At 34.9% G+C, this 27,348-nt stretch overlaps 4 protein-coding genes across 8 annotated transcripts in view; 1 reads left to right on the top strand and 3 right to left on the bottom strand.

Moving 5' to 3' along the window:
* Positions 1-369: 369 nt before the first annotated feature.
* On the bottom strand, positions 370-5,358 carry LOC132126278 (deoxyribonuclease-2-beta-like). Of its 3 annotated transcripts, XM_059537444.1 has the most exons (7): positions 5,168-5,358; positions 3,179-3,232; positions 2,842-3,010; positions 2,610-2,688; positions 1,773-1,934; positions 1,492-1,689; positions 370-767 (listed from the first exon to the last, which is right to left on the bottom strand). In XM_059537444.1, exons 1-7 carry the CDS (start codon positions 5,179-5,181, stop codon positions 433-435), a joined length of 1,011 nt encoding a protein of 336 aa, XP_059393427.1. In that variant the 5' UTR covers positions 5,182-5,358; the 3' UTR covers positions 370-432. The 3 variants fall into 3 exon arrangements, with proteins under 3 accessions (XP_059393427.1, XP_059393425.1, XP_059393428.1); XM_059537442.1 differs by lacking the exon at positions 5,168-5,358 and having other exon boundaries at positions 3,179-3,513; XM_059537445.1 differs by lacking the exon at positions 5,168-5,358 and having other exon boundaries at positions 2,842-2,979; positions 3,179-3,513.
* Positions 5,359-8,047: 2,689 nt separating this feature from the next.
* LOC132126158 (sterile alpha motif domain-containing protein 13-like) lies at positions 8,048-11,145 on the bottom strand. 2 transcript variants are annotated; one of them, XM_059537263.1, is made up of 5 exons: positions 11,014-11,145; positions 10,142-10,296; positions 9,880-9,922; positions 8,875-8,986; positions 8,048-8,293 (listed from the first exon to the last, which is right to left on the bottom strand). In XM_059537263.1, the coding sequence occupies exons 3-5, from the start codon at positions 9,915-9,917 to the stop codon at positions 8,150-8,152; spliced, it is 294 nt and encodes a 97-aa protein (XP_059393246.1). In that variant the 5' UTR covers positions 9,918-9,922; positions 10,142-10,296; positions 11,014-11,145; the 3' UTR covers positions 8,048-8,149. The 2 variants fall into 2 exon arrangements, with proteins under 2 accessions (XP_059393246.1, XP_059393247.1); XM_059537264.1 differs by having other exon boundaries at positions 9,880-9,919.
* Positions 11,146-12,412: 1,267 nt separating this feature from the next.
* LOC132126096 (cAMP-dependent protein kinase catalytic subunit alpha-like) lies at positions 12,413-19,672 on the bottom strand. The gene is made up of 10 exons (XM_059537137.1): positions 19,284-19,672; positions 17,993-18,054; positions 17,773-17,901; positions 14,948-15,046; positions 14,702-14,784; positions 14,499-14,625; positions 14,318-14,413; positions 14,118-14,240; positions 12,866-13,030; positions 12,413-12,771 (listed from the first exon to the last, which is right to left on the bottom strand). The coding sequence occupies exons 1-10, from the start codon at positions 19,456-19,458 to the stop codon at positions 12,646-12,648; spliced, it is 1,185 nt and encodes a 394-aa protein (XP_059393120.1). The 5' UTR covers positions 19,459-19,672; the 3' UTR covers positions 12,413-12,645.
* A 1,271-nt stretch (positions 19,673-20,943) lies between these two features.
* LOC132126357 (tubulin polyglutamylase TTLL7-like) overlaps positions 20,944-27,348 on the top strand; it is a 126,816-nt gene continuing 120,411 nt past the window's right edge. For both annotated transcript variants that reach the window (XM_059537567.1, XM_059537565.1), the window contains exon 1: positions 20,944-21,131. The gene's annotated coding sequence lies outside the window, so the exon portion shown is untranslated. The remainder of the gene's footprint in view (positions 21,132-27,348) is intronic.

The following is a 27,348-nucleotide window of genomic DNA, read 5'->3' as shown; positions in this document are numbered from 1 at the left end:
CAAACATCACTCCAGTGTTGTTTTATTTATTTATATATTTATTTACAATTTCAAAAATATTTCTTTCAATTATCAAAAACAAATAAACAAAACAAACACACAAAACAAACAACAACAAAAAAAAAACCTGTTTGGTCGCCAACATTATTCAAACTATTTTATTTTGTGTTTTGCAGAACATATTAACATATAAAGGTTTGGAATGACATGTCATAAAGGTTTGAAAGGTTTTGTTGATAGTTTGGATGATCACCACAATCATCAGCCTAGTTAAATTTACCATGGTGTGTGTGTGCTTTTTTATTTTATGTTTATCAACTTTTACATTTTCATCTGGGCTTGGGCTAAAACTGGTGTAACCAGGGTTTTCAACAGTGGTTAATGCATGCACAAAAGTCTGGAGCAGGTTCAATGTACTGAAGGTATTTTTTTTCAGCAGTGTTTATACCCAGCCATGGCTTGACGGAAAGCTTTATAAATGACTGAGCTTTGAGAACATATCAGCCCACCACCTCTGCCAGCCTGGCCACTGTCTCTGTTCAAGTCCCCCAGACATGCCCACTGGTCTTTGAATGCATAAGACACGCACCACTTTGAATGATCCTCATAGCTTCTGAACATCTGCGGTCCTGGAAGACGAACTCTGTCAATGTTCATCACGTGCCGGGGAAGTGAGCAGTTGGAGGGGAGCCGATGTGCCTGGTGCAGCCATGACTCCACCAGCAGATCTGTCCCCAATGCTTGAGCCACCCAACCAGTGTAAATATCTGTAGAGGATTTATACTCTTATTAACCTATTACTCTGTTTCATGTTAAATTAATAGTTTACCTAAAACTGTTTAACCAAACATCCCCACTCCTATGTTTTGTGGAACACAAAATCCACAACATTTTGAAGACTGTCTATTCTCCTTTGCAATTACAATGAATAAGGACTGACAACTCGTTTGCGGTTTACCAAGCCTCCTGAAGCAGATACAGCTTTGAGAAAAAAAAACAACACCAAACATAAAATGCTAAAAACTTTATTTCTCTTTTTCTTTGAAAGCAACTAGTGTTTGTTTGAGGAAAGAAACTCGCAGTCCTCATTTATTGCTTTTGCATAGAAAAATAATCTCATGATTTCTAATTTTGTGTTTCACAGAAGGAAAATCAAATTGGGGAATGATGGGGATTGAACAATGGACCAAACGACGGAACAATGACAAAATCACATTATAGATCACTAGCTTTTAGCCTACTGTGTCATGATGGGAACAGTAAGAAATAATAAAATAACAAACTATGTAACATTGTAATAATATATTGTCTAGTGTTGTGTCTTGAAAAAGATTCATATTATATAATGGTCATACAGTGGTATGCGAAAAACATGTTGGGACTTGCACACTTGCATGGTTACATAACCATGGCATAATGCAATATCAATAAACTGCTGTAGGACCATCAGTCTGAATATATAGAAGAGTTTTTGAACTTGAGAGTTCTCACCATCCACATAGTTGTTAGATTTGGCAAAACTGAGAAAAGTTTGTCCTCGGGCTGACTTCAGCTTCTGCAGACTTCTTCTGTTTTTAATGGCAGGTGTCTTACCATCACAAATTTGTGCCATGACTGCAAAGTCTGGGCGAAATGCCATAGGGACAGAGCAGTTATACATGCGTGGATTAAGATATGCTAACTGCCATGCTGTTAAAAGAGAGGAATACTTATTTCAGACTGTGAGCAATAAATCAGAAATATCCTATATAATAAAAATTGCATGTGCTTACATATTTGAGGGAACTGCGCGTAGTTGTATGTAATACAGAGCAGAGTCTGTCCGTAGTATTTTCCTGTAGATGGGTAACTGTAATTTCTCTCTGGAAATGGAGGGAAATGAGGAACACTGTGTGTGAGCCAAAATCCCTGAGAGTGGTCAAACATCAGTACACCTGCAAAAAATCATATAGATGACAATACACTTAAACCATACAGTTGGATACAATATTTACAAGTTTCAAATCTTATTTACTTAATCTATGAACTAGGTCTGAGGGTATGAGAAGAGCAAGATTAGGCCAATTCAAATACTGAAATAATGCCCACTTGCTTCACAACCAAGTTAAAGAGAGTAAAGAGAGAGAGAGAAATTTGTCCTAAACAATCTATGCCATTTTTTACACAAACATGACTTATTAGTCATCGCCTTTGTGCCATAACTTTAAACACTAAAAGTGAAAAGGCAATGTTGAGTGAACAAAATCAAATTAAAATCTAAAATTGTTGTTGAAAGCTGTACTATAAATTTGTGTATTATTGCACTGCACGGGGTCGTGAGGAGCAAGGAGACACAGGAGATTTCGTCAACATGGAATTTTAATTCAAAGACGTAGAAAACACAGGAACTCACAGAAGACGTTTAAGACATTTAACAGCGCATGGGAAACACGGGGCAGAACTCAATATAAATACACAGACACTGATAGAACACACCTGGGATCAAATTAACTACACGGGGAACACCTGGGACTGATATAACGAAGGACTGGAACAGGAAAACCAAATACGGCCACAAGACAAAGTCTGACATGTATACGTTGTATATACATTGTCACACATAAATCTACCTTTTGTATGTCCATACTTGCTTGGGTACTTCAGCTCTGGTGGAGCATCATTGTAAACCATATAGACTGAGCCGTTAGACTGAAAAATGAAAGTACAGCCATCTACAGTTTAACATTTGTAAAAATAAATAAATATAAAATGAAAAGATTTGAACTTTTGTAACAGTTCTAAACATTGTGGGAACTGCATAATATAAATTAGTAATATATTAGTATTCAAAGAGCATCTTACTGTATATCTGGAGTAAAGCTGTGTCAGTGTTCGGCCTAAAGCTCCTTTACTGCTGTTGACTGTATGTTTACTCATCTGGAAATCCACGACTGATGGATCCAGATACATGTAATCCACTCCACTTCCCTTAACTTCCATCTTGTAAATGGGAAGTTTGTAAATAATGAACCTTTTAAAAGAATATATGAGAGTTGCAATACTACGAAACCTTGAATAATTTGATGCACATAACAGTTTATAGTACATACAGTAGCTATAAGATTGATTTCAACAACAACTGTCAATCATGTTTTCATAAACTAATCCTAAAAACCTGACAGCAAAGATTTCATCTTACCAGTCAACAGGCTGACCATCCTCATTTAAACAGGATATCACTGCCTCTGAAAAACTGATAAAAAACAACAGTGTATACACACAGAGTCGAAACAACGCTAACATCTCAGTTTGATTCAAAGTGAATAAACCATCTGTATTTCCTGCTTAAATGAAAACAGAGAGATGCTTTCTCACGTATTCAAAGCTGTGAAGTCAAAATAGCTGCTCTAATGTCAAAAAGAGGAAGTTTGTCTTATGACCGAAATCATGCAGCTGTAATAGTGACAGAGAAGCAGCCTGAATATAGCAGGGACTGGGGAAATGAAAATCTGGTTGTTTAAAAATCTGTATTTTTTTCCCTCAAACCTGTAAAAAAGTCAGTAAATTAAGTAATATTAGTGTGTTGTTACAACCTATCCCCACCACCAGATTAAATTTATTATTTATGAATAAACTCTCTAAAGTCTAACATGTGAAAAAAGAGTCTTAAAATGTATAGTAGTGTATGTAATTTTTTAAAATGGAACTTTTAAAATGGAGTCTAACATATTTATTCTATATTAAATATAATATAAAAACTACTATGAAATCTATATATTCTGCTTGGCTCTTCAGTTCTGGTGGAACATCACTGTAAAATACATAGACTTAGCTGTTGGACTGAAAAGTGAAAGTACTGTAATCTGCAGCAACATTAAATATATAGCCAACACTCGAGGAGGAAATGTGATTTATTGGTGCAGTTGCCATATGGCCAAAGAAGAAATTCTGATCATGTAAATCAACATCTTTATTATAGTACAGCAGTCTGCTTACACAAAATGCTTATAAATATTATTTGCCACTCTATATATCCCAATAAAATGCCTAAGATGATATTTAAATGAATAGTTTTATGGTCAACATAGTTTTTGTGGTGAGCAAAACATATTATGCAGTACAATTAAATGATAATTTATAGATAAACAAATTTTTCAAAAAAACGTACTCGGGTTACTTGAGCTACGGGAACGAATGGCTCTTGCTTAAGACACTATGGGGAAAACTCATTTTTCTTCGATGACTGACGCCTTTTTAATAACACAGTAATAACAACAACTGTGTTATAGCGGAGATGCATGAGCCTATGGCAACGAAGACCACCAGAATGGGCGGGGCCATCTGGCAATATAATCGGGCATTTCGCCTTAGGATCCTCAGGTCACTTCGACTGAAGCAACAACTGAATCGTGCAGCTACATAGCAATGCAGTACTCGTTCCTGTATCTCAGGGAACCGAGGTTACGTTAGTATTGAATTCCCTATACTGCGTCTTGCTTAAGATGCTACGGGAAACCTGTCTGCCTGTATGGGGCGAAACACTAGGAAGCGCCAATAGAGTTATTACCTTTACTCTGAATGGAGTAGAAAGCACTTTAGGTTTGTAACATTGGCTTGTCTTCATGACGACCTTGGAGTCACCGGGCTCAAATGTGAGGCAGGTGGGGCTCACAGAGAGCGCCTGCAGATCTCCTATACGCTTTACCGATAATAAATGCCAGTAGCAGAGTGGTTTTTAGTGTCAGGGAACAAAGGTCAACGGACTATAGTGGCTCAAAGGGAGGGTTTCTTTACTGTGGGCAGATCCCATGTAGGGACAGTGTTGGGGCGAGTTGGGTTGAGCCTCCTATACACCTTTAAAAACCGAACAACTAGGTTGTTCTTGCCCACCAATTGGCCAGCTATAGGAGTGTGAGAGGCTGCTATAAAGACCTTGACACTGTAAGAGGAATGGCCCTTATCCAACAGCTCTTGCAGGAATGACAATATCAGAGATACGTCGGAGGAAATTGAGTCTGTGCACCAGGAGGAGAAGACAGACCATTTAATAGAGACTGAGTGAATGTATTTAGCATGCTCTCTGAGAGGTCCAGAGGCTCCCATCGAGAGGTCAAAGGTGGAACCGAGGCTTGACAATGGGCCATAAGCCACATTAAACACCCTTTACCTAAACCTGTAGCATACTCACACACAGACACACATACAAACAACCCCTCCAGCCAGCACACGTGAAAGAAACACCAACTCCAGGAATTCGCCCCTGTCTTAGGCACTCAGCTCCTGTAACAAGCAAAAATCAGATTATACACTTGAAAGGTGCCATAGAATGCATTCATTCAATATTTTAAATTGTCTTCTGAGGTCCCCCGAGTGTGTATGTGAAGTTTTATCTCAAAATACCGCACAGATAATTTTTTATAGCTTGTTGAAATAGACAGTTTAAGGGTATGAGCCAAAGCGCGCAGTTTTTTTGTGTTTGTCCCCTTTCAATGAAAATGAGCTCTCCGTGTTACTGACAACACATTGCTTCCAAATGCAATTTTTAACTACCACATTCCTATTTACGATCATTCTGGTAGCAAATGAAGGCTTCATTAGTGAAAACAGGCAAAGACAATGGTAGCTTTAGCAACATTAGCCTTACAGAGAGCCAAGAAGCTCTTTTGGAAAACAAAATATGAGGCGTGATGCTTACTTTGTCTGAGTCTGGACATTTGCGCACAAAGCGTTGGTATTATTCCCTCTTTAAGAAGCAATCTTTGCACAACTCCAACGCTGAACTGACCCTCGTTTGTGAGGCAGTCCGCCGCAAAATCTTAACACAAACATATAGGACATTACGTATTTTTTCTGGGACATTTCCTTCGAAAATGAAATTTAAACACTGTGTCCTAAGCGGTCTATGGAGACTCCTATGTTCGCTGGTGCATCCCAACACACAACACTTTTAATGGCTCTTTGGTGCTGACATTGTATCTCCAGCAGAAGTAATGGCGGACCACTGCTTCTCACTCAGGACTGTGTATATGCTATAGGGAAGGTCACAAATAGGTGGGACTTTCCCCCGAGTATGACGTCATAGCAGTGAGATATCTGAAACTACTACTGTGGAGAGACAATTTATGATTTATTGGGATTACAAAACAATGAGTAGGTGGATTTTTACCATTGTAGGCTGGTTGTTTTCACACACTGCGGCCACACAACTGTGTTCAAACACCTTATAAAAGTGATTTTTGCATTCTATGGCACCTTTGAAGAAACACAGTCACGCTATCGAAGATGGCTTACAATAAGAAGAGTCACCCAACCCACACAACTGGCCCACAAAGGGACAGCCTACAAATACTTAAATCCACCAAAATAACTAATACAAAACAAAAGACAATGATAATAATAGTGACTATGCTAAATTATTATTTCTACTACAACATAAAAAAACTCAAACGAGAAGCAAACACGTCAAACTCACAATGACAAACCAACACTTACACAATAAATTATAACAAAAACAGATCAACAAACAAAAACAATTGAGCACAAAAGAACCAAACTCACATAGAGCACCGCTCACAACAATTAAAACACAATAAAGGCATTTCAAGGCACTTTTGTTTAGAGTTTACGGATGCAGCCTATATATTTCGCTCACTGCCCAATGATAGCACAACCAATGAATGAACAACTAGCCAAAGAATTGTAAGCAGGAAGAGCTTCACTAGCCCTGCAACATTTGTATTTATATTTTAAATTCACAATATGTTGTTGTGCTTTTACTTCAGGTTTATAATTCCCTTGATAATCCATCAGGAAACAACACAGGCACTATAAGCCGAAAACCACGAGCCAAAATGTAAAGAAAAAGAAAAACAACATTAACAGACCAGAACAACTTATAAATAAAACCTGTAAAAGCAATTTCAAGTTAGGCTCTAGCATGAATATTTGTTCATTCAACAAGCCTGATTTTGAATTTAGAAACATATTTTTATTTTTATAACCACACAAGTAAAATAAAAAATAGAAAACTGCATAAATGAAAACATCATTCTCGTCTCGGATAAATATATTTATAAATTTAGTTCAAAAATGTGTATGTGTTCATCTTTATAACGTCTTTGTTTGAATTCATTTATAAAAGCAATATAAAATGTAAATTGTCACATTTGTTAAAATTTCAGTTCGTTCGAGTTGAAAGGTGTTTACAGTAGTTTTTTTTTTGGAGTAAACACAACACAATTAAAATCATCATTAATAAGGAATTAAGTTTAGAAAAAAAACCTGAATCATATAAACATGCATGTAAAATATCTGGGATTTCATTGTGAAAATTCATTATTACATTTAATGACCCATTTTTTTTTTTTTTTTTTAGATATTAATCAAATACCACATACTGTACACACAAAAGGTAGGAAGTCAAACAGCACTGTAATGAGGACCAGGAAGTAGATTCTTTAGCAGTCTGAAAAAGCACCATTTATTGCAGTCTACACTCACTTTTGTTTCATCTTTTAAAACACCCTGTATCACAAACCGCTGTAGACTTACAGTGTTGTGCTGGCTTTCAAAAACAACAATTCACCAATTCATCAGGAATCACATTGTTAGTTACAGAATGAAATAAATAAACTGAATTCATAGCAGCACAAAGCACTGTCATTCTGACAGGATTCCTGCAAACAAAGCCCTAATGCGTTGAGCATTTATAGCTAAACCACAGCAAATACATCATTTTCAGACACTTCATCATTTGTGCTGTTATCTCAATACACTTTTTATCTATTAAAAAACAGAAGAACAAAAAGGAAAAATAAACACCAACAAACTAATAAAAATCACACGGCAACCTCCCTCTCATTTCTATTCAAAAGTACTTAATGCGTTACACAGAAACATCTTCAAGAATAGTGTTCCATTTTTCATTTTACATCACAGATCATGTTATTAAACTGAGCAATTAATTTCACTTAAAAAGTGAAGGTAAAATCTGAACGAACATGTTAAAATGTAGGTAAACTAAAAACAGTAGATGCACCTGTACAGCAGAATGAGACCTTAAAAGCAATAAATTCACCATGTTTATTTATTAAGATGGATAAAATGTATTAGTTCTGCCTGCAGCTACCCTGCTGTGATTGTCTTCCATGCATCCATGTGACTGCAGCAGCTATGAGACGTTACTTTTTAAGTGCTGGGTTTGGAGAGGCTTGACGTGATACTCATAGATCTTCAGTGCAGGACCCAGTTTTATTGACAGTCCGGTCAGAACGTCATTTCGAGTCATTAATAAAAGGGATTTGCCATCGATTTCCTGTCGGGGAAAGTGGAACAAAAATGACACAGGAGATAAATAATACAACTATATTATCTATTGATAACATGATTGTCTTTTAAAATTACAAAGCGCTGATCTAAGAAACTGCAGAGTTACGGTCAAATTCCCTTTTTTTTATATACAGCTGACTTTGAATGAGAGATGAACATGAAAAAGGCATTGTTGAAATGTAAACGTAAATTTAAATACAAACCATGTTATTACTGTACATTATTTTTGTTGAGAACTGGGGGTCAGACCTTTCGAGAAACGTTTGGGAGAAATGCAAGGATAAAATGTCACTGCATTTCTAATGGTTGGAAAAGTAAAGACTTTTTTCGTTCAGTCGAGAATGTTTTGTAAATTGTCTATTGCTTTTTCTGTTATCAACATTTATTCATTTAGACGTTTTCTCCAAAAAAAAAAGAAAGAAAGAAAAAGTGTGTACACACAGTATATTCACAATATTATATCATATGATATATCTGGTTAGTATGTAGAAATATTTACAAAAAATATTTCTATTAAAAAAATAAAAAGAAGCAAATTAGATTTAGAAATATAACAAAATATCCTACCTGATCCTTGAAAGCGTTGGCTTGCTCCTCAAACCCTGTGGCTTTAAAATAATTGACCACATCTGCTACGGCCCAGTGGGCTGGATCAGAAAGCTGCCCGTTCTCCACAGAACTGTTGGGGAGAGAAAAAGTTTTAAAGAGGCATTAGCATAATTCCACCCCAAAAATTACATTTTGTCATTATTTTCTCACTCTCATGTTGTTCAAAACCCATAGGACTATCTCCGGAAAGCAATTGCAGATATTTTTAATGAAATCTGAGAGATTTCTTCTCCCTCCATTAGAACTCCTAAACTTCAAAACGTCCATAAAGACATCATAAAATAAATCCATATAAATCAAGCAGTTTGAATCAACATGAGGATGAGTTATTTTTACTTTAGGGTGAACCAACTCTTTTTCTTTTTTTTTGCAGAGAGCATTTTACAAATTCGTATATGCTGATATTGGATTGGTTGAAATGTTTTCAGTGGGAAATGTTTTGGAGAGAGGATGTGTGCCTTAATTTCTCTTCCTTTAAAAACAGTTGCCATACAAATGATTATTTTCAGTCTGGCTGCCATGACTCTTCTCGTCAAAATAACTGAGAGGCCTGAGAGTGTAGAGCATATTTATTCAAACGTGAGGTTTGTTTGTTTTTTTTCTCAGGAATTGTTTCATACAAACAATCCAAAAATGTCCATTAATTGGGAACAAGAAATTAAAAATTCTTAATTTCTACAATGGAAGTAACAGCAACTTGGCTGAATAAATGGATTGTGAAGGTAAGTTCTGCTTTTCTGAGTCAGAGCCAGGGATGAAATTATATTTCTGGCCTTGTGAAGAAAAGGGCATGCTAGTTTTGACAGAGTACAGTCAAAATTACTTCCTGCATAACATGAAAGTAAAAAGTACAGCAACAACATAAAATTAAGATGTCAAGACATTAATAAATGTTTCTCACTCAAACTCAATTGTTAAAACACTTGGTCTCAACTTAAATAAAATATTAATCTATACACATACCTTTTGGTGTCCACTGATCCATTTTCCTTGGTTTCCATGACTGCTGGATGAATAATAATAATAATAAAAGGTTTAATACCTGCAAATACAGTCTATCATCACTGTTGTAGTTTTTAAGAAATACTACAGTATGGCTGTATTACTCAATTTCAATAAACTGTGTCATGTTTAAGCATATTCTAAATAACTTCTTGAGGTGCATAATGGAAGCTCTGTTTTTATATGAACAATAATAATCGTATTCATCTGATTTATTGCTCACCTGTATGTCAGAGAGGTGAGACTAATCTTTTCCATTAGATGCGAGTTGTTTCCTCGTGTCCTGCTCATTCCCTCCTCATCAGTCTCCTGCTGTGTAGAGCTGCCCCATCTTCCAGAAATCCACACACGTTTATAAATAAACTTAGAAAATTGATTCTGCAATCAAAAAGATGATAAACCAAAAAGTTTAGGACCACAAAACAGACAAGAGAGAAAAGTTAAACATGCAAAACTGTTATAAACATTAAGGTTATCTGTCAAAAAACAAAACAAAAACATTTTATTAACAACTAAAATATATTAACACTACTGACATTATTATAAAATCACTATCATCGCAATTTTGAAATAAAAACCTGTGGCATTTGCAAAACAGCTTGTGCAAATATAATGAGCCAAAATATAATTTATGAGACATTACATAAGCATTTTCCTTCACATTTGAGGTTTGACAGGTTCGGTGTCTATGAAGAGAAACACGATTAACAAAATGTGACAGCCATAATTTTTAAAGCAAAAATTTATTTTTTCATTGTAAATAAAGTATTTAATAATTTATTGTAAATAAAGTGTACATGATTTTTAATAATTGTAAAATGCCGTATGAAATATAGTTATAGCAGGACTAAATGTTATCTGTCACTGAATCTGTATTCCGTCTGGCTAAACAGAATTATTGGATCATCAAAATATCCATTTAATATATTACAAGTGTTTTCATGATAAATTTCGACAGTGTGGTGATTAATAAAGCAGATGATAAACTCATTAGCTAGCTAGCTTCCATTAACTCAACATTTATGACATTTGCCGTCTTTCTGAGAAAACACAACGACAATTAACAATTACTTGGATGAAAAGCTTTTTTCTTACCAATTTTACAGATGTTTTATGTAGATTGTTTGAATGTTATTGATTCTCGATCATTGAAACAATATCACGCTTTCCCCCCCAGCACATTCCGACTAATCCAGGCGCGGGGCTTTATGGGTAATGTAGTTTCGAATGATGGGAAATGTAGTTCTCCACACATCTCTTCAGTCATCTCTCATCAGTTACGTCAAGAAAAAGTAAAAAGGTAAATCAGCATCTTGACAAGCATGCATTACTTACAACGGACAGTAATTCACTTGTTTCTGTTAACTTCTGAAGGTAGTGACCTAGCCTATATCTTCTGATGTGTAATATAATTTTTCTTTCAATGTCCATTTACATTTTCCATATATAATGAGCAAATTCATAATTAACCATATTTTGAAACCAACACAATTATCTTAAAAAAGTAAAAAAAAAAAAATTTGTAACAAAAATGTTTGTATTTATAGTCTTTACAAAACTATCCAATCTTGAATCATACTTCCCTAATTAAGCCTGGTGATTTTAAAGATGATTTTAAGACACACTATTTAACAAAAATTGACTGAAAAACAAAAAAAGATGATTACTTTATTTTAAAAAAATATTTTCTTTCTGCCATTATAAATTACTGAAATGCTATTATTACGGCACATGATGAATTAATACTTTTGATACATAGCTTTTGTTTTGCAACATAATGCAATCAAGCATGAGAGGCCTTGCAACTGAACTATGAGATCTGCACAGAGATAAGGTGAATAGGACAAAGCTGTTCCCTGTAATGTATTATGGAATATAACCAATTGGCATCCAGAGCTGGAATTACTTGTTTTCTATATGCACTGCATAATATGACAACAAACAACAACAACAAAAACAACAAAACATACAAGCATTTTTTACAATTATACTCACAACAGTACTCTGACAAACAGGTGTGACAAATGTCATTGCACAATAAACCATTGTAAATAATTTTCTTTTATTCAGTGTCAAAATAAATTGTCCCAAAATTGGACATCATAAGCTCTACAGCAGATATACCATTTCTCTTCAAAATAAAAGTATTCACATGGTCCATATAAGAAGACAGATGGCTGTAGAAGGTACACAAATCAAAGGCATCTTTTCATTACAATTTCAGTGCAATCCAAGACTGAATTGTGTGGAATATCAGAATAATATAGGATTAATCTGCATTACCACTGTTTAAGGAGATATTTTACTTGATTTTTAAAAACTTGCTTTATCTTTTGAAATTTCTAAACAACCAAAAGTTTTCTTTGGCACACATATTCCACATATGGTGCACACACACTTTAAAATAATGCGGAATTGAGTTTCCCTCATGTATTAATACTAAACATATAGGCTACTTTTCCTTAATGTGTGACACAAATGGAAAAAAAAATTGTTCAATGTAGGAAAAATAGGCTTTATTCATTGTATAAATTAATTAACATATAATGTTTCAAAACCGAAGATTATGTGATCTTTTTCTTTAATGCAGTAGACTACACTTCACTTGTAAAGGAATAAAGCACTGTGGAAGGAATTGTGATGTTCTTGGATTCAACTTTGAAGAAGCATATAATAAGACAAAATAAATGTAAAATGTAAAATTCTATTAAAGCCTTTACAGAAATTCTAAAACTCCAAGAATTCTTTTGTACATTTCTCTGTGACAGATACCCGGATGTCTTCCTCATCATACTCGTCAAAGTTACTCGTGTCTCCAGGTCCTCTGCACTTTGGTATGATGGGGGCATCAATCTGTAAAATCAAAAATCCACTAGCTTACAAAAGAGCAGTTACCAAGAACCAGTTATTAAATTGAAACCTTAATGTTAAAGACAAAAGGCCACACCTTCTTCTCATAGATTGCAATCCAGTCTGTTGTAGCGAACCATCTGTGGTTTTTGATGTCATTGACTCCATTTTTCAAATTGCCAAAGCGTTTTGTGAGGTCCACCTGCAGCAGATTGCGCAGAAGATCCTTCAGGTCGGAACTAAAGTGTGAAGGAAATCGTACCTGTGGAAATAAAATATTCACATCTGTTGGAAATATATGGAACATTTGATTAGATTTCAAGATTGATTTAGATTACCCTATATAACCCTATATATATATATATATATATATACACATACACACACACACACACACACACACACACACACACACACACACACACACAAACAAACACACACACATACATACATATTACTATGAGAATGTTAAAACTATTTAGAGTACTAATTTAGTTTGCTTACTCTAAATATGTCATTTTTGAAAACAACTTAGAACAATATACTGCATCATATTATATCTTATGTACTAACAAAACTAATAAAATTAAATGTAAAAATAGATTTGTAAAATTTGTAAAACTCCAAAAATATAAGTCCATAACACAAGTCCATAATATCACTTCCTCAGAAAAGTATTTAATTCCCTGTTGTGCTCTCACATCAAAACCAGCAACATATTCGTTTAGAACTGTTTCAGCAGATCTGTGGATATTTATGTTCTAATTCAGATGAGGTGATTTTTTTTTTCATTGGACAAAACATATGGATAGAGGACTCATATTTTAGCCAGAAAGCAACAGTTTGAAGTTTAAGAGGTCTTAATGATGGATTTGTTTATCACAAACATGCAGCTTTCTGCTTGACAAGATATTAATTGATAGATTGGAGTCGTGTGAGGATATCAGCTGTTCAGACTCTCATTCTGATGGCACCCATTCACTTCAGAAGATCCACTGGTGAGCAAGTGATGCAAAGCTAATTGTATCCAAATCTGTTCCAAAGAAGAAATAAGCTACATCTTTGGTGGCCTGAGGGTGAATACATATTCGTCAAATTTTGATTTCAGGGTAAATTTGTCTCAAAACACATGATGCCATGAAATTCTTATTTCTTTTTTTTTTTACTTGTTCTGATACAGCAACCTAATTTGATTGTACTGATGGAGCCAAATAACTTGTGTAAGAATCGAAATAGGGACAGAGTGCAGATATACAGTAGAGCAAACACCAAGATGGAATTTTACTGGCAATTACAGTACAGTAATAAATAAAATAAATCATTGTAAAAATGACTGAAATTTTTCTGACCTTGCCAGATACAATTTTCTCATAGATCTGAATAGGTTGATCAGCAAAGAAAGGTGGATATCCAGCAGCCATTTCGTAGATCAGAACGCCCAATGCCCACCAGTCAACAGCTTTGTTGTAGCCCTAATAAAGAAAGAGAGAAAACATTAAGGATTTGTTTAACTTCTAGAGGAGGAAGAACTGCTGCCGTGTTTTCTTACCTTGCTGAGAATGATCTCTGGTGCCAGGTACTCTGGTGTACCACACAGCGTCCAGGTTCTGCCTTTGACTCGCTTGGCAAAGCCAAAGTCTGTTACCTAAATCACATTCAAATATAAGAGATATAAATAAAATAGCAATTACACAACCAAAGTGCAGGTAACATTTAAGTGACTGGCACACCTGGATGTATCCCTGATGATCGATGAGCAAGTTTTCAGGTTTAAGGTCTCTGTAGATGAGGTCTAGAGCATGAAGATACTCGAATGTAAGAACAATCTGAGCAGCATAGAGCCGTGCGTTCTGCTCACTATGAGGAAAAATTATGGTTATTTCATTTATAAGAGGAAAAGACAGGTAAAGGCAGATGTTTATTAGCTGTTTACCTGAATCTTCCAATCCGTCTCAGATGTGAGAACATCTCACCGCCTTGGATATACTCCATGACCATGTATAAATTTGAATGATCCTGTTAAGGTAATTTAAATGAAATCATCTTAATGCTGTGTAATACAATTAGTTTCTGTTTTTATGCAATAATGTTGATTTTTTTCAGTAGCTTTAGCTACATCCTAGAATCACACCCTCTGCTGTGACATTGGATGTCTTTTCAATATAAGTTGCATGTGTACCTTAAAAGCGAACTCCAGCTTCACAAGGAAAGGAAAGGACACTGCTTGTAATATTTTCTTCTCGTTTAATGTGTGTTCTATCTGTTTAAGCTTCACCACCTGAAAAATCATCAAAAGCAGGAAGAAATACTGAATAAAAAAGAAACGAAAACGAAAATTCTACACATTTCAAATACTAAAAACATATTGTTTTTAACATACTAAAAGCATTTCTTATGTAGAACAGTGTAAATAAGTTAGGTACAATGGGCTAGATGCTTCTTTTATTTATCTAATTTAACTTTAAATATTCTAATTTGTGATAAAGGTTAAAGAATGAATGAGTGATATAGTGTGTATAGTGTTTATTGGCAATTACTGAAAAAAAAAGATTAATAGGAAATAATAGGAAATCTTTTGTTTTAAAAGATATGTGATAATTTTAGGGATTCTCATGATTCTCATACTTTTCCATTATTTTGATATAAAAAAAACAACAACATTAACCCTTTGTACCCTATTTCTAAAAACACCATCAGGCAATATTTGTGGTTTTAAAACTGTTGCAAAGTAATAATTGTGGTTTTGATGAAACTGTTTTAGATTTCAGTTCATGAAGAAGCGGGATCCAGACACAGTGACTTTAGTAATACCCACAGTTATCGATTCATATATGACTCATTTCGCCAGCATACAGTAGCTAACGTTTTAATGCACGATCCTCTCAGTTAATTGTTATAACAATAATATATTTTGTTTTCATATTTGGTTACATGACACTTTAGCAGTCTTGACTATGCGACAGTGAAAACATGATGAGGCTGCTCGCTGCGGTTTGATCTTGTCAGCAGAGGAAGTTATAGTTTCCTCTCTGCTCTGTAGATATATTTGAACCATTTCACATTATGTTCTGACACATGAAACAAGACTCAACTGTGTCAATTAACCTGCTTCTGAATTTCCTATAATTCCAAAATAATTTTTATTTTTTATAATAATTTAGTTTCATTGTTCGAAAATGTAAGAAATTGTTAGCTGTAAATTACATTTGATATAATTTAAGTCAATTTAATAACCAAATTTGGTTCAGAGTGTACAAAACATAAAAATGCATTTAGTTGAATTATATTATTCTCTATAGGGAACATCGGGATTCAGTTATTTAGAAACTTAATCTAAATAGAGGTATGCAAACAGAAACAATGCTCATTTCCATTCGCAAATCAGTTTTTAAATTCTTCTGCAAACATGTTTTCTGTAACCCAGATTATATAAAAATCTAAACAAATTACATTTATTTTACAATGTTTTGTATGAAGAAGTATTTAAGGTGTTTAATCCAAATGAGTGGAACTTTACATACAGCAGTGGCCAAAATTATTAAAACACTAGTATTTTCACCAGGTAAAAAAAAAAGATTTTAAATCAGTTATTTCTATCTTTTGCAGTAAAATACCAGTATACATTTCCGAACATTCATTTTACCATTGATTGTATAAATCCAGTGAGATTTTTGTCTGATAACAGCCATTGCTCCACACAGAGATCTGATCATCATCAGTCTGTCTGGAATGACGTGAAGATACAGAACAAACTGAGGCAGACTCAATCCAGAAGAACTGTGGAGACGTCTCCAAGATGCTTCAAGAGACCTACCTGCAAAGCTACCTGAAAAACTATGTGCAAGTGCATCTCGAGCAAAAGCTCCTGCTGAAATGTTGATTTAATTTAGTTAATAGAAGTTCTTTGATAAAGAAAATATATTAACACAATTATTTTTGACAGCATCTTAATTTTATAGCATTTAACAGTACTGTAGCTTTGGTTTCTTGATGCGTCTTGATGACGTTGCCACAGTTCTTCCGGATTTAGTCTGTTTCATTCCAGACAGACTGATGATGATCAGATCAGATCTCTGTGTGGAGCACTACCTGTTATCAGACAAACACCTCGCCGGATTATTACAAATAATGTATATTTGGAAATTTAAACTGCTATTTCCTACTGTCACACAGCTAAAGATAGAAACAAGTGATTTAAATCCTTTTTTTACCTGGTGAAAATACTACGTGGTGTTCTAATAATTTGGGCCACCACTGTAATTTGCGTAGCTAACTTATTTGCAGAAAACATACAGTAAATAATGAATTGAGATTACATAACAATTAAGTTAGGTGATTTAGTTGGAGCAACTTAAATATGCACAGCATGAACTTACAATGTTCAATTTGATGCAAGTCACTGATAATAATGATCACCCACATGTATAATTAATCGCTTATTGAATGATAACTATAAAATCAACGTATTGCTAATTGCTCTAATTTACATATTAATAGAGAAGTCCACACCACAGCTATAACATTGACATGGAGGAATGGTACTTTTCCAGCTGACCAAAGCTAAAAACAATGACATCGAATCAGAATCCACAGATGAAAGAGCTGAGCCTTTAAAGCAGCAGACAACATAAAAATAGAGCATAATAAACTCAGTCATAATAAACAGAACAAGAACAGGTCTTAAATAATTTACTTTTGAGTTTATGGAACATATTATGCTTATTATGTTCCCTAAAATAACAAGAACATCCTTAATTGTTATGGTGATGCAACCATTTCCCCCCATATCTTCATAGTGAAGTCATATTCTTTTTGGAAAACCTAAAAATTAATACTTTCAAAATATAAACATTCAGCATTTCCCAAAGCACTAGGATGTACTCATTAAGAGACACCAGGACTGTGTTAAAGAATGTTATATCTCATAAACAAATACCTTGCACAGAGGACAAAAATCAATTGCTGGGTCCTGTAGGAGATATACAATACAGCATGCATACTCACTTTTTCTTTGTCCAGAATCTTCATAGCGTAGTATCGTCCCGACTGTCTGTGCTTGACAAGCATTACTCTTCCAAAAGATCCAGTGCCAAGAGTTTTCAGTCTGTCAAAGTCATCTAGACACGATGTGCTCTGCAGAACCCAAGTCAGAAGTCAAAAATTAGTTGTGCTAAAAAAACAACTGTCTACGACTATCATGTTTATTGTAATAAAGCTCCCATACCTGTGGCTGACAGTCCCATTTTCTCAAGAAGTCCTCTTTGGCTTTTGCCAATAATTCTTTCACTAAATAAACAGATAACAGAATTAACATTATAAACTGAAAAAGGCATGCTTTTAAGAAAAGACAATAAACTGCTTTATATGGAATAGAATAGAACACAACTTTAACATTTTCAACTTCATTCCAATCTATGTAAATGTTTAACACAGAACTTATTTAATGCATTGAAGTTGGTCTATCTGAATCATTCTGTCAGCATCCCCTGGGATTTCTAGTTCTGAGTATGGGAACTATATTGTAAGGGATTGACATTTTTTATTTATGTTTTTGAACTAGATTAAAGAGGGGGCAACTTTAAATCTCTTCTTTATCTCCCTGTCAACACCATATGTTAGACATAATAAAAAAAGCAAATATTAAAAAAAGCTGTATTCTGTAATGAACTGAAAGTTGCAGGTACAGAGTATTTGAGTTGAGTTTGGTGTCATAAAAACACTTTTCCAACAGGTGAAACCACTTTGCAAACTGAAACGTATTTTAAATTACAAAAGCAAAATTGGCTTAACACTGGATGTGTTAGAAAATGTCTTGTTCTATAAAAGTTCTTGCTATTTCTTTTAGGCAGCAACAGAGATGCTGTTATCAGCTAATCCATCTTTTCTTCTGGTTGGTCAGTCAAATGCATAATCAGTGAAAACTACTCAATTTTCTATCCAGGCACAATATCGAAAGTAAAGTTTTAGCCCGCCACCTGCATATGAGATTTGAATTGCATACGTTTGGATTTATTATCAGTAACAATGGTGTAATTTGTTTATTTTTACATTTAAATTTTAGCATAGCAGGGCAACCTACAGTATTATCAGGTCTGCCATTAACTAGAAGAAAAGTTAATACTTTATGTACAGGAATCTTGATGTTTTAACACTTACAAGTTTAGTTTGCTTTAAATGTTTGCTGGCTGTGAGAAGCAAACTGATCTCTTCCTGTTGAAACCACAAAAAGTCTGACAACAATCAAAGTGTGCTGAAATATACGGTATGAACTTAGACAAGACTAACACATTTTACTCTGGAATTACAATAAAAGACCTACTTCATATCCTTCAATCTAGAAGTTGGGAAATCCATCAGATACTCTCTAAAGTATATGCAATGACTTTTTTTTATATCAAAAGTCAGTCATTAAAAAAAACAAAACAACAACAACAACAACAACAACAACAAAAACAGCCATTTTGTGCATTTAATAGAAATAATGAAATATTTAAAAATAGTTCATTTCGACTTACTTGTTGCATCCCAAAGGATGGTATACTCTGACACATGTGGCCCCTCATTCTCTATTCCTTTCTCATGGTGTCCTTTTCGATACTTAAAAAATCGACTAGCTAACGTGTCCAGCCTCTGAAGGGCAGAGTTGGTGCCTGTTGGCTGCCCAAGGTTTGGATCTTTTGTCTGGGCCATCACATGCAGTGTTCACACTGAAGGAAATTCTCAAATGGTTGATAACCACAAATGCTCTTCAACTGAAGTCTCTATAGCACAGAAGTCATAGTCATTTCCTGTTTGAGAGGCTTAGATTAACAAGCGAGTTTTTTGCCATACCACCAACTGAGCTAGTTATACTTCCTGTTGGAGTATTCTGTGTTAATCAAGAAGTAAACACATCAGGCCCTTTGCTCAACACCCAAAACAGTGGAGAAAAACAAAAAGACACTCTAAAGTTCCAAAGGCCATCACAGGGAGAATGTATTGATTCTCACTTAGAGATAACTTGTGTATAGGCCTACAACTAACATGTAGAAATGTTTTACTTATTCTTGAAAATACAGACTTAGGCTACAGTTCAGCTATGTATAACTGAACTGACAGGCCAATATATTGATCACATAATTTGATGTAAGTGCATGTACATGCAGTATGTCTTAATTTTTCAATAAAAATGTGCATACATGAGTTTAAATATAAATAAAATGTGTCTGGCTATTTCATTCTTCTTCTTGTTGCTCATCTGTCATATGCGTTCTATAAAATAATTTCACATTAATAGGTTAACTATTACTCAGCCCTGACTAATGCAATTACTAATGTAACTAAGCCTATTATTATTATTAGTATTATTTTTTTCAGCAGAATGCAAAACAAATATACCCGGGTGGTCAGTGCTTTCCTTAGCATATAAATTTATATTATTACTTGCTCCAGAGATCAATTTGTATCCTAATAAAAGGCTTGTGTTAACAGTTATTAACAGATACCCTCACAAATAAAAACAATCCAGCACATAAACAAAGCAGACAAAACCAAGAAAATAATAGCGTAGCCAGTGATGCGTTAAGTCGTAGCACCATCAAGCGGAGAAAATACGAAATAAACATCAGTGATGAAATATTCTTGATAACAAATCATACTACCGTTTAATCAGTGTTTAATATGTTTAGTATATATATATATATATAAAAGTTAAGTGCGACTGTAGTTTATAGGCCAACTGTGATTTTTACTTATCTATACACATAGTCATCAATGATGAACATGTTTGAAATTTGGTTTATATTAATTAAAATTATATTTGAAAAAGAAGAAAATACGATTATTTATTTCTTTGGAAAAAGGAAATATATGTAATATTTATTATCAGCCTTTTATCATTAGTCATCTGGAATAAGAACCCGGATGGAAACATTGGTTTGTTGCTAAGAGTCCGTGCGCTCCGGAAGAGTCCATGTGTTACAGAGTGGGTAACTCACCATTTAATGGTAATTATGGTCCCTCACCACATGCCTCTTAATCTACTGTTTAGAAATAAACAGGAATTTATATAGATTCTATATGAAATATAAACTGACAAATTGTATTTAAATGATATTGTGTTATTAGTTTTGTTTAAACAGTGTGCAGTCCACGAAACCCTATTTGAACAATGGATCGGTCCATCTTCATCGTGCACTTGCGTTAACTGGACAACATACAGAGCACAGATCGAGGGATTTCATTTAAAGCCAAACCTTTAAATGACACGTTAAAATGAGATAAAATGCATTACGGCCATAAATAAGACTTATACACAAAGAGACAGAAAAGAAAGAGCAACAGCGACAGCATCGCAGACAGAGGCTGGAGCCTGTGTATTATAGGTAATTCACTCAAAACCTTCTAATTTTTATCATAATTTATCTGATCACTGCTGTTACATAGTTTATGCAAAACAATAACAATGTTACTGAAAAATAATTATTCAATGGCTTGAGTTCAGTGGCTGTAAGCCATCAGGATGTCTTGTGTGTCAGGATGCGACGCATCTCTCATCGCATCTGCCTTTTATAATTAATGATTATTTGTCACTTTAATAACATGCACCATAAGCTAATCATTATTTATAAGTTTGTAATTTTCGATGTGTAGTTTAACGGAGAGCTTAATAAATCCTGGCAATGCAGCACCGGTGTTTTATTATCATCTGGGCCTCTCTGCATCAGGAGGTCTTGCAGGGAATTCAGTAGCAAATGAATCACATGACAGCGCAGAGTAACCTGTTTTTAACTGTGCGTTAATATGAAGAAAGGAATAGGAGAATTAAAGGAGAAAAAACGGTGTTTGGATGCAAATCTGGATTTAAGCATCCTCATATATGGCCTATACAAAGGCCAGCACTACTACCACATACAGTAATGTTCATGAATTAACTGGTGCACACGAGCTAGATCAGCAAAAAACAGGACCAGGATGTATCTACTGTATGTATCTGTACATTTATCCACCTCATGCCACAGGATCTATCCTTTTTATCAGTACACCTCATGTAACATTCAGCAGCCAATGAGTTTTGTGCTGTAACAGATAAGTGATTCAAGTACATAGGCCTACATCACTGAATTCCTCTGTTGATGGGAGAGGATGGTTTCTGGGATGGATTGATGTTGTTTGCGCATTAGTTCATTGTTTCAATAAAATGTTTTTTTTTTTCATGGATTGATCATAGTAGGAGCTTTGGAGATTTCTGCTGTTCTTTTTTCTCTCATGCTGTAAGTAAAACTGGTGTGGTTATTATGTTTCCAAGGATACATATAGGCCTGTGTCTAAGAGCTGTTCCTAATTTTAGAAATATACTCAAAACGTAACAACACCCCACGCTTAGTGTGACTTCACATATGCTTTATCAGGGGTTTGAGTCTTTACTCATTTCTTAATACATGAAAAAATTGGTATTTTTCATTAACAGTGCCAGAAACCTGGAACAGTTATACCTTACAGTTGTCGTACCATTGGCATACAGGTTTGGAACTACGTCAGGGTAAATTATAATTATACTTACATTTTTGGGTGACTACCCCTTTATGGGTAACCTAATTTACATCCTTTAGGGGTAGAAGGAGCACAAAGGGTGCTGCCCAAGTGACAAGCTACAATTTTTGTAACGGAAATCTTGGAATAGGCAGTTTTCAAGCAGTTTTCAAGGGAAACTTTGGTTGATATGCTTTATTGGAAATTCATTATCAATTAGTAGAATATGTACACTTATGGCACAGAGAACCTCTGTCAGGGACATCTCTTAAGACTGGAAAACACTTCACAACTTTTGAAATCTGAACAGATTTTTTATAATGTGGATAATGTCATTTTTGGGGCATGCCTACAAAATATATTTTTTTGGTGTGTATCACTTTAAATGCAAATAAGCTGTGAGAAAATGGAGGACAGCGTACAACCGCTGAGGGCAGAAACTAGCTGTGTCTGAAATCGCTCACTTGTTCACTAATCAATATAGAATGTATGGCTGCTGAGTGCACTATATCAGAAAGGAGTAGTGGTGGAAATTATGATTCTTTTAAGAAATTCGTTCATTTTCAGTTCGTTTACCAAAATGATTCGTTCAGATTCGTTCACTGATTCGTTCAGTGACCATTTCTTCTTATTACACAAAATACCCCAGCAGTTGGCGAAAAAGAGTTGCTTATGTGTCATGTCTTAAGTCAACGAACGTATTCACTTGTTACAAAAACTTATTTGGCTGTATTAAAATTTCAGTATATATAAAGTCTAATTAAGTTGTTCAGATGAACAAAGCACAAGGTTTTCTTGTATAATTAGCATTTCAATTGTTTAGTCAGACAGTTCGTATATTATATATTCACATTCATAAATCGGGGATTAAACGTCTAGTTATGTTCTGTATGCTAAATATGAAAACAAGCGTATGTGCACAGTACCTATAACTGCGCTTTGCATTTTACGAGATTGACATGCTAAATAGCCAACTGACCCGGTTTACTCTCATTCATTTCGCTCACGAACGAGATAAGCTATATACCAGTTCATTTAATTCACGAACGACATGTATCCGTTCATTCAACTCGTTCACGACCGACATGGGTATCAGTTCTGTCAATTCATTCACGAACGATATCTCTAGATCTCGTTCAGACTCATGAAACTCGTTCAGTGAAGGGCGTTCACTACATTCAAAAAATCACGTTTCGTCACATGTCATACTCGAAGGCTATTGGCCGGAGGATGAGTAACTCTTTGACAGGATGAAACAGTTCACAGAGCTGCCCAGTTCACAGAGCTGCGCATGCGGTGCTTATAGCGCCGCGCTGCTGTGGAGGGAGGAACTTCAGTGAACGAGAAATATGAGTCAGTGGATTACGTGAACGAGAACAATTCGTTCACCTAAAAGATTCGTTCAAAAAGAATGATTCGTTCACGAACGACACATCACTAGAAAGGAGTTAAATAAGTGAACGGATTCAGACGGTGACGTATACACTGCGCGTGAGACTTGAAACTTTTGAAAACATTGTCACATATGCACTTTTAAATTACATATACCTTATTTCAGAATGTATTATAAATCGCAATTACACTCAAAATGACTTTTTAAAAAAAAGTAAAGCGCCCTCAGGCGACAGTTAATTTTACATAAGAATGATATATATATATATATATATATATATATATATATATATATATATATATATATATATGAAAAAAAATTACAAAAAGATTAGAAAGGTAGTTAGATTTTTTTTCAAAGAATAGAATTAAAATAGTTAGTGCTAAAGTTAAATATAAATAATAATATATATATATATATATATATATATATATATATATATATATATATATATATATATATATATATATATATATATATATATATATATATATACCTTAAAGAAGAAATAATAAAGATATAAATGGCATTTCTCATTCAAACTAGCTTGCTCCCACTCTCGCTTCCAGCTCGCTGGGTCTCCGCATTGGATTGTGGGAAATAATGCTTTACACAGTGTACATCGGTTGTACCCTCAAAATCTGAATGCATTGTGGGTAAAAAGTAGAGGACGGATGTAGGGAATGAAGTCGTTCAAATGTAGAATTTGGACAGCACTACAAAATGGCTGACACTCAAAATAGTGCACTATATAGTGTATAGAGAGCGGTTTCGAACACTGCTTATGGCAATGCAGGGCTATTAGTCAGCTACTGTGGGCAGGGCCTAAGCAAATATGAAGTCACATTGTTTAGAGAATCAAAATGACTAGTGAGACTGATTTGGTTTAATGTGGATAAAAAAGTAAAGTGTGGGTGGATTTTTATCATTGTAGGGTGGCTGTGTTCACACACTGCCAACACACATTTATGTCCAGACACCATGTAAAAGTGGATGTTGCATAATAGGTACCTTTTAAATATTGGTTGGATTTGTTATAAGTGAGAGTAAGTGTGGTTAAAGACTTTTAGTTGTGTTTTTTCCTGTTCCTAGGGCAAGTTCAAGCTCAAACCGGTGTGCACCATTTTGCTACAGTTTCAGGTTTGAACGACATGTTTCCTGGAAACGATGTGCAACTAGGTTTGAGATACGTTTTCTCTTGTTTGGTGGGTATGTCAAACATGTCAGCCCAATAAGCAGCAACATATATATAAACCACATGGTGTTAAAGAGACAGCTCGCACTAGGTAATTAACATCAAAATAAATTCACAAAAGCAAGTATATTGTTTGCACATGTTTATTTACATTTAAAGGCAAAATAACTAAAATAATAAGAGCACAAATATAGATCTGGAACCTCTTTAAGTCTGTATAAATATCATTTAGTAATTGCAATGTCTTCTGGTCCATATCCTTTCCTTAAGAAGGTGTGCTTAATACTGATTAATGTAATATAGATATACTATAGATATTTATATATTTTGCTATTGTATTATGGAGTGACACTTTCATACACTTTTTTTATACACCTCTGATTATAAAATGGTAAATAATACAATATCATAGCACAACAACAGTGATCAATAATGATAAGCCTAATACTCACAATAAAAACAATAAGGTCATACAGATCATAACATAACACTCGGAGGTAAGAAGTGAATTATCCTTCACCTGAAATGGTTGTCTTTTCATCCTCAAATGTGTGGCAAATGTTAAATCACAATAATGAGGAACCACAGTTTCCTCAAATCCCTTCACTCGATTGGGATTATCTATTTTATTTTGGACAGCAAGGGCAGTGACTGTAACATCAAATGTATTTTCCAGTATTAAACACGTATTTATACAATTTATACATTTCATCAGGCTCCGAAAATTCTTCCAAAAGAACACAAAGAATGGCCTTCTCAGCTGCCATAGTTGCAACTCTTGCGTCATTAGAACAGGGTGTTCAATGCACCACCGTTTACGTTTAAAAAAACATTTTGCACCATTTTTTTCAGGGATGAACGCGGTCCTGATCACCTGTCTTTTTTTCCTGAGTTGCCCTGATTTGTCATTATGTTCACCTATGTTCATTCAATTATGTCATTAGTCTCTCTCATTTTAAAATAAATAATAATACCTTGTCGGTTATTACAACCCGAATTCCGGAAAAGTTGGGACGTTTTTTAAATTTAAAAAAAATGAAAACTAAAAGACTTTCAAATCACATGAGCCAAAATTTTATTCACAATAGAACATAGATAACATAGCAAATGTTTAAACTGAGAAAGTTTACAATTTTATGCACAAAATGAGCTCATTTCAATTTTGAGGTCTCAAAATAGTTGGGACGGGGCATGTTTACCATGGTGTAGCATCTCCTTTTCTTTTCAAAACAGTTTGAAGACGTCTGGGCATTGAGGCTATGAGTTGCTGGAGTTTTGCTGTTGGAATTTGGTCCCATTCTTGCCTTATATAGATTTCCAGCTGCTGAAGAGTTCGTGGTCGTCTTTGACGTATTTTTCGTTTAATGATGCGCCAAATGTTCTCTATAGGTGAAAGATCTGGACTGCAGGCAGGCCAGGTTAGCACCCGGACTCTTCTACGACGAAGCCATGCTGTTGTTATAGCTGCAGTATGTGGTTTTGCATTGTCCTGCTGAAATAAACAAGGCCTTCCCTGAAATAGACATTGTTTGGAGGGAAGCATATGTTGCTCTAAAACCTTTATATACCTTTCAGCATTCACAGAGCCTTCCAAAACATGCAAGCTGCCCATACTGTATGCACTTATGCACCCCCATACCATCAGAGATGCTGGCTTTTGAACTGAACGCTGATAACATGCTGGAAGGTCTCCCTCCTCTTTAGCCCGGAGGACACGGCGTCCGTGATTTCCAACAAGAATGTGAAATTTGGACTCGTCTGACCATAAAACACTATTCCACTTTGAAATAGTCCATTTTAAATGAGCCTTGGCCCACAGGACACGACGGCGCTTCTGGACCATGTTCACATATGGCTTCCTTTTTGCATGATAGAGCTTTAGTTGGCATCTGCTGATGGCACGGCGGATTGTGTTTACCGACAGTGGTTTCTGAAAGTATTCCTGGGCCCATTTAGTAATGTCATTGACACAATCATGCCGATGAGTGATGCAGTGTCGTCTGAGAGCCCGAAGACCACGGGCATCCAATAAAGGTCTCCGGCCTTGTCCCTTACGCACAGAGATTTCTCCAGTTTCTCTGAATCTTTTGATGATGTTATGCACTGTAGATGATGAGATTTGCAAAGCCTTTGCAATTTGACGTTGAGGAACATTGTTTTAAAAGTTTTCCACAATTTTTTTACGCAGTCTTTCACAGATTGGAGAGCCTCTGCCCATCTTTACTTCTTAGAGACTCTGCTTCTCTAAGACAAAGCTTTTATAGCTATTCATGTTACAGACCTGATATCAATTAACTTAATTAATCACTAGATGTTCTCCCAGCTGAATCTTTTCAAAACTGCTTGCTTTTTTAGCCATTTGTTACCCCCGTGCCAACTTTTTTGAGACTTGTAGCAGGCATTAAATTTTAAATGAGCTAATTAAGTGGATAAAAGTGTAAAATTTCTCAGTTTAAACATTTGCAACATTATCTATGTTCTA

This window comes from Carassius carassius, chromosome 44 (assembly GCF_963082965.1).
Source record: "Carassius carassius chromosome 44, fCarCar2.1, whole genome shotgun sequence".
Lineage (NCBI taxonomy): Eukaryota > Metazoa > Chordata > Actinopteri > Cypriniformes > Cyprinidae > Carassius > Carassius carassius.
Note: the sequence above shows the minus strand (reverse complement) of the source record. Positions and strands in the feature narration are given on the sequence as shown.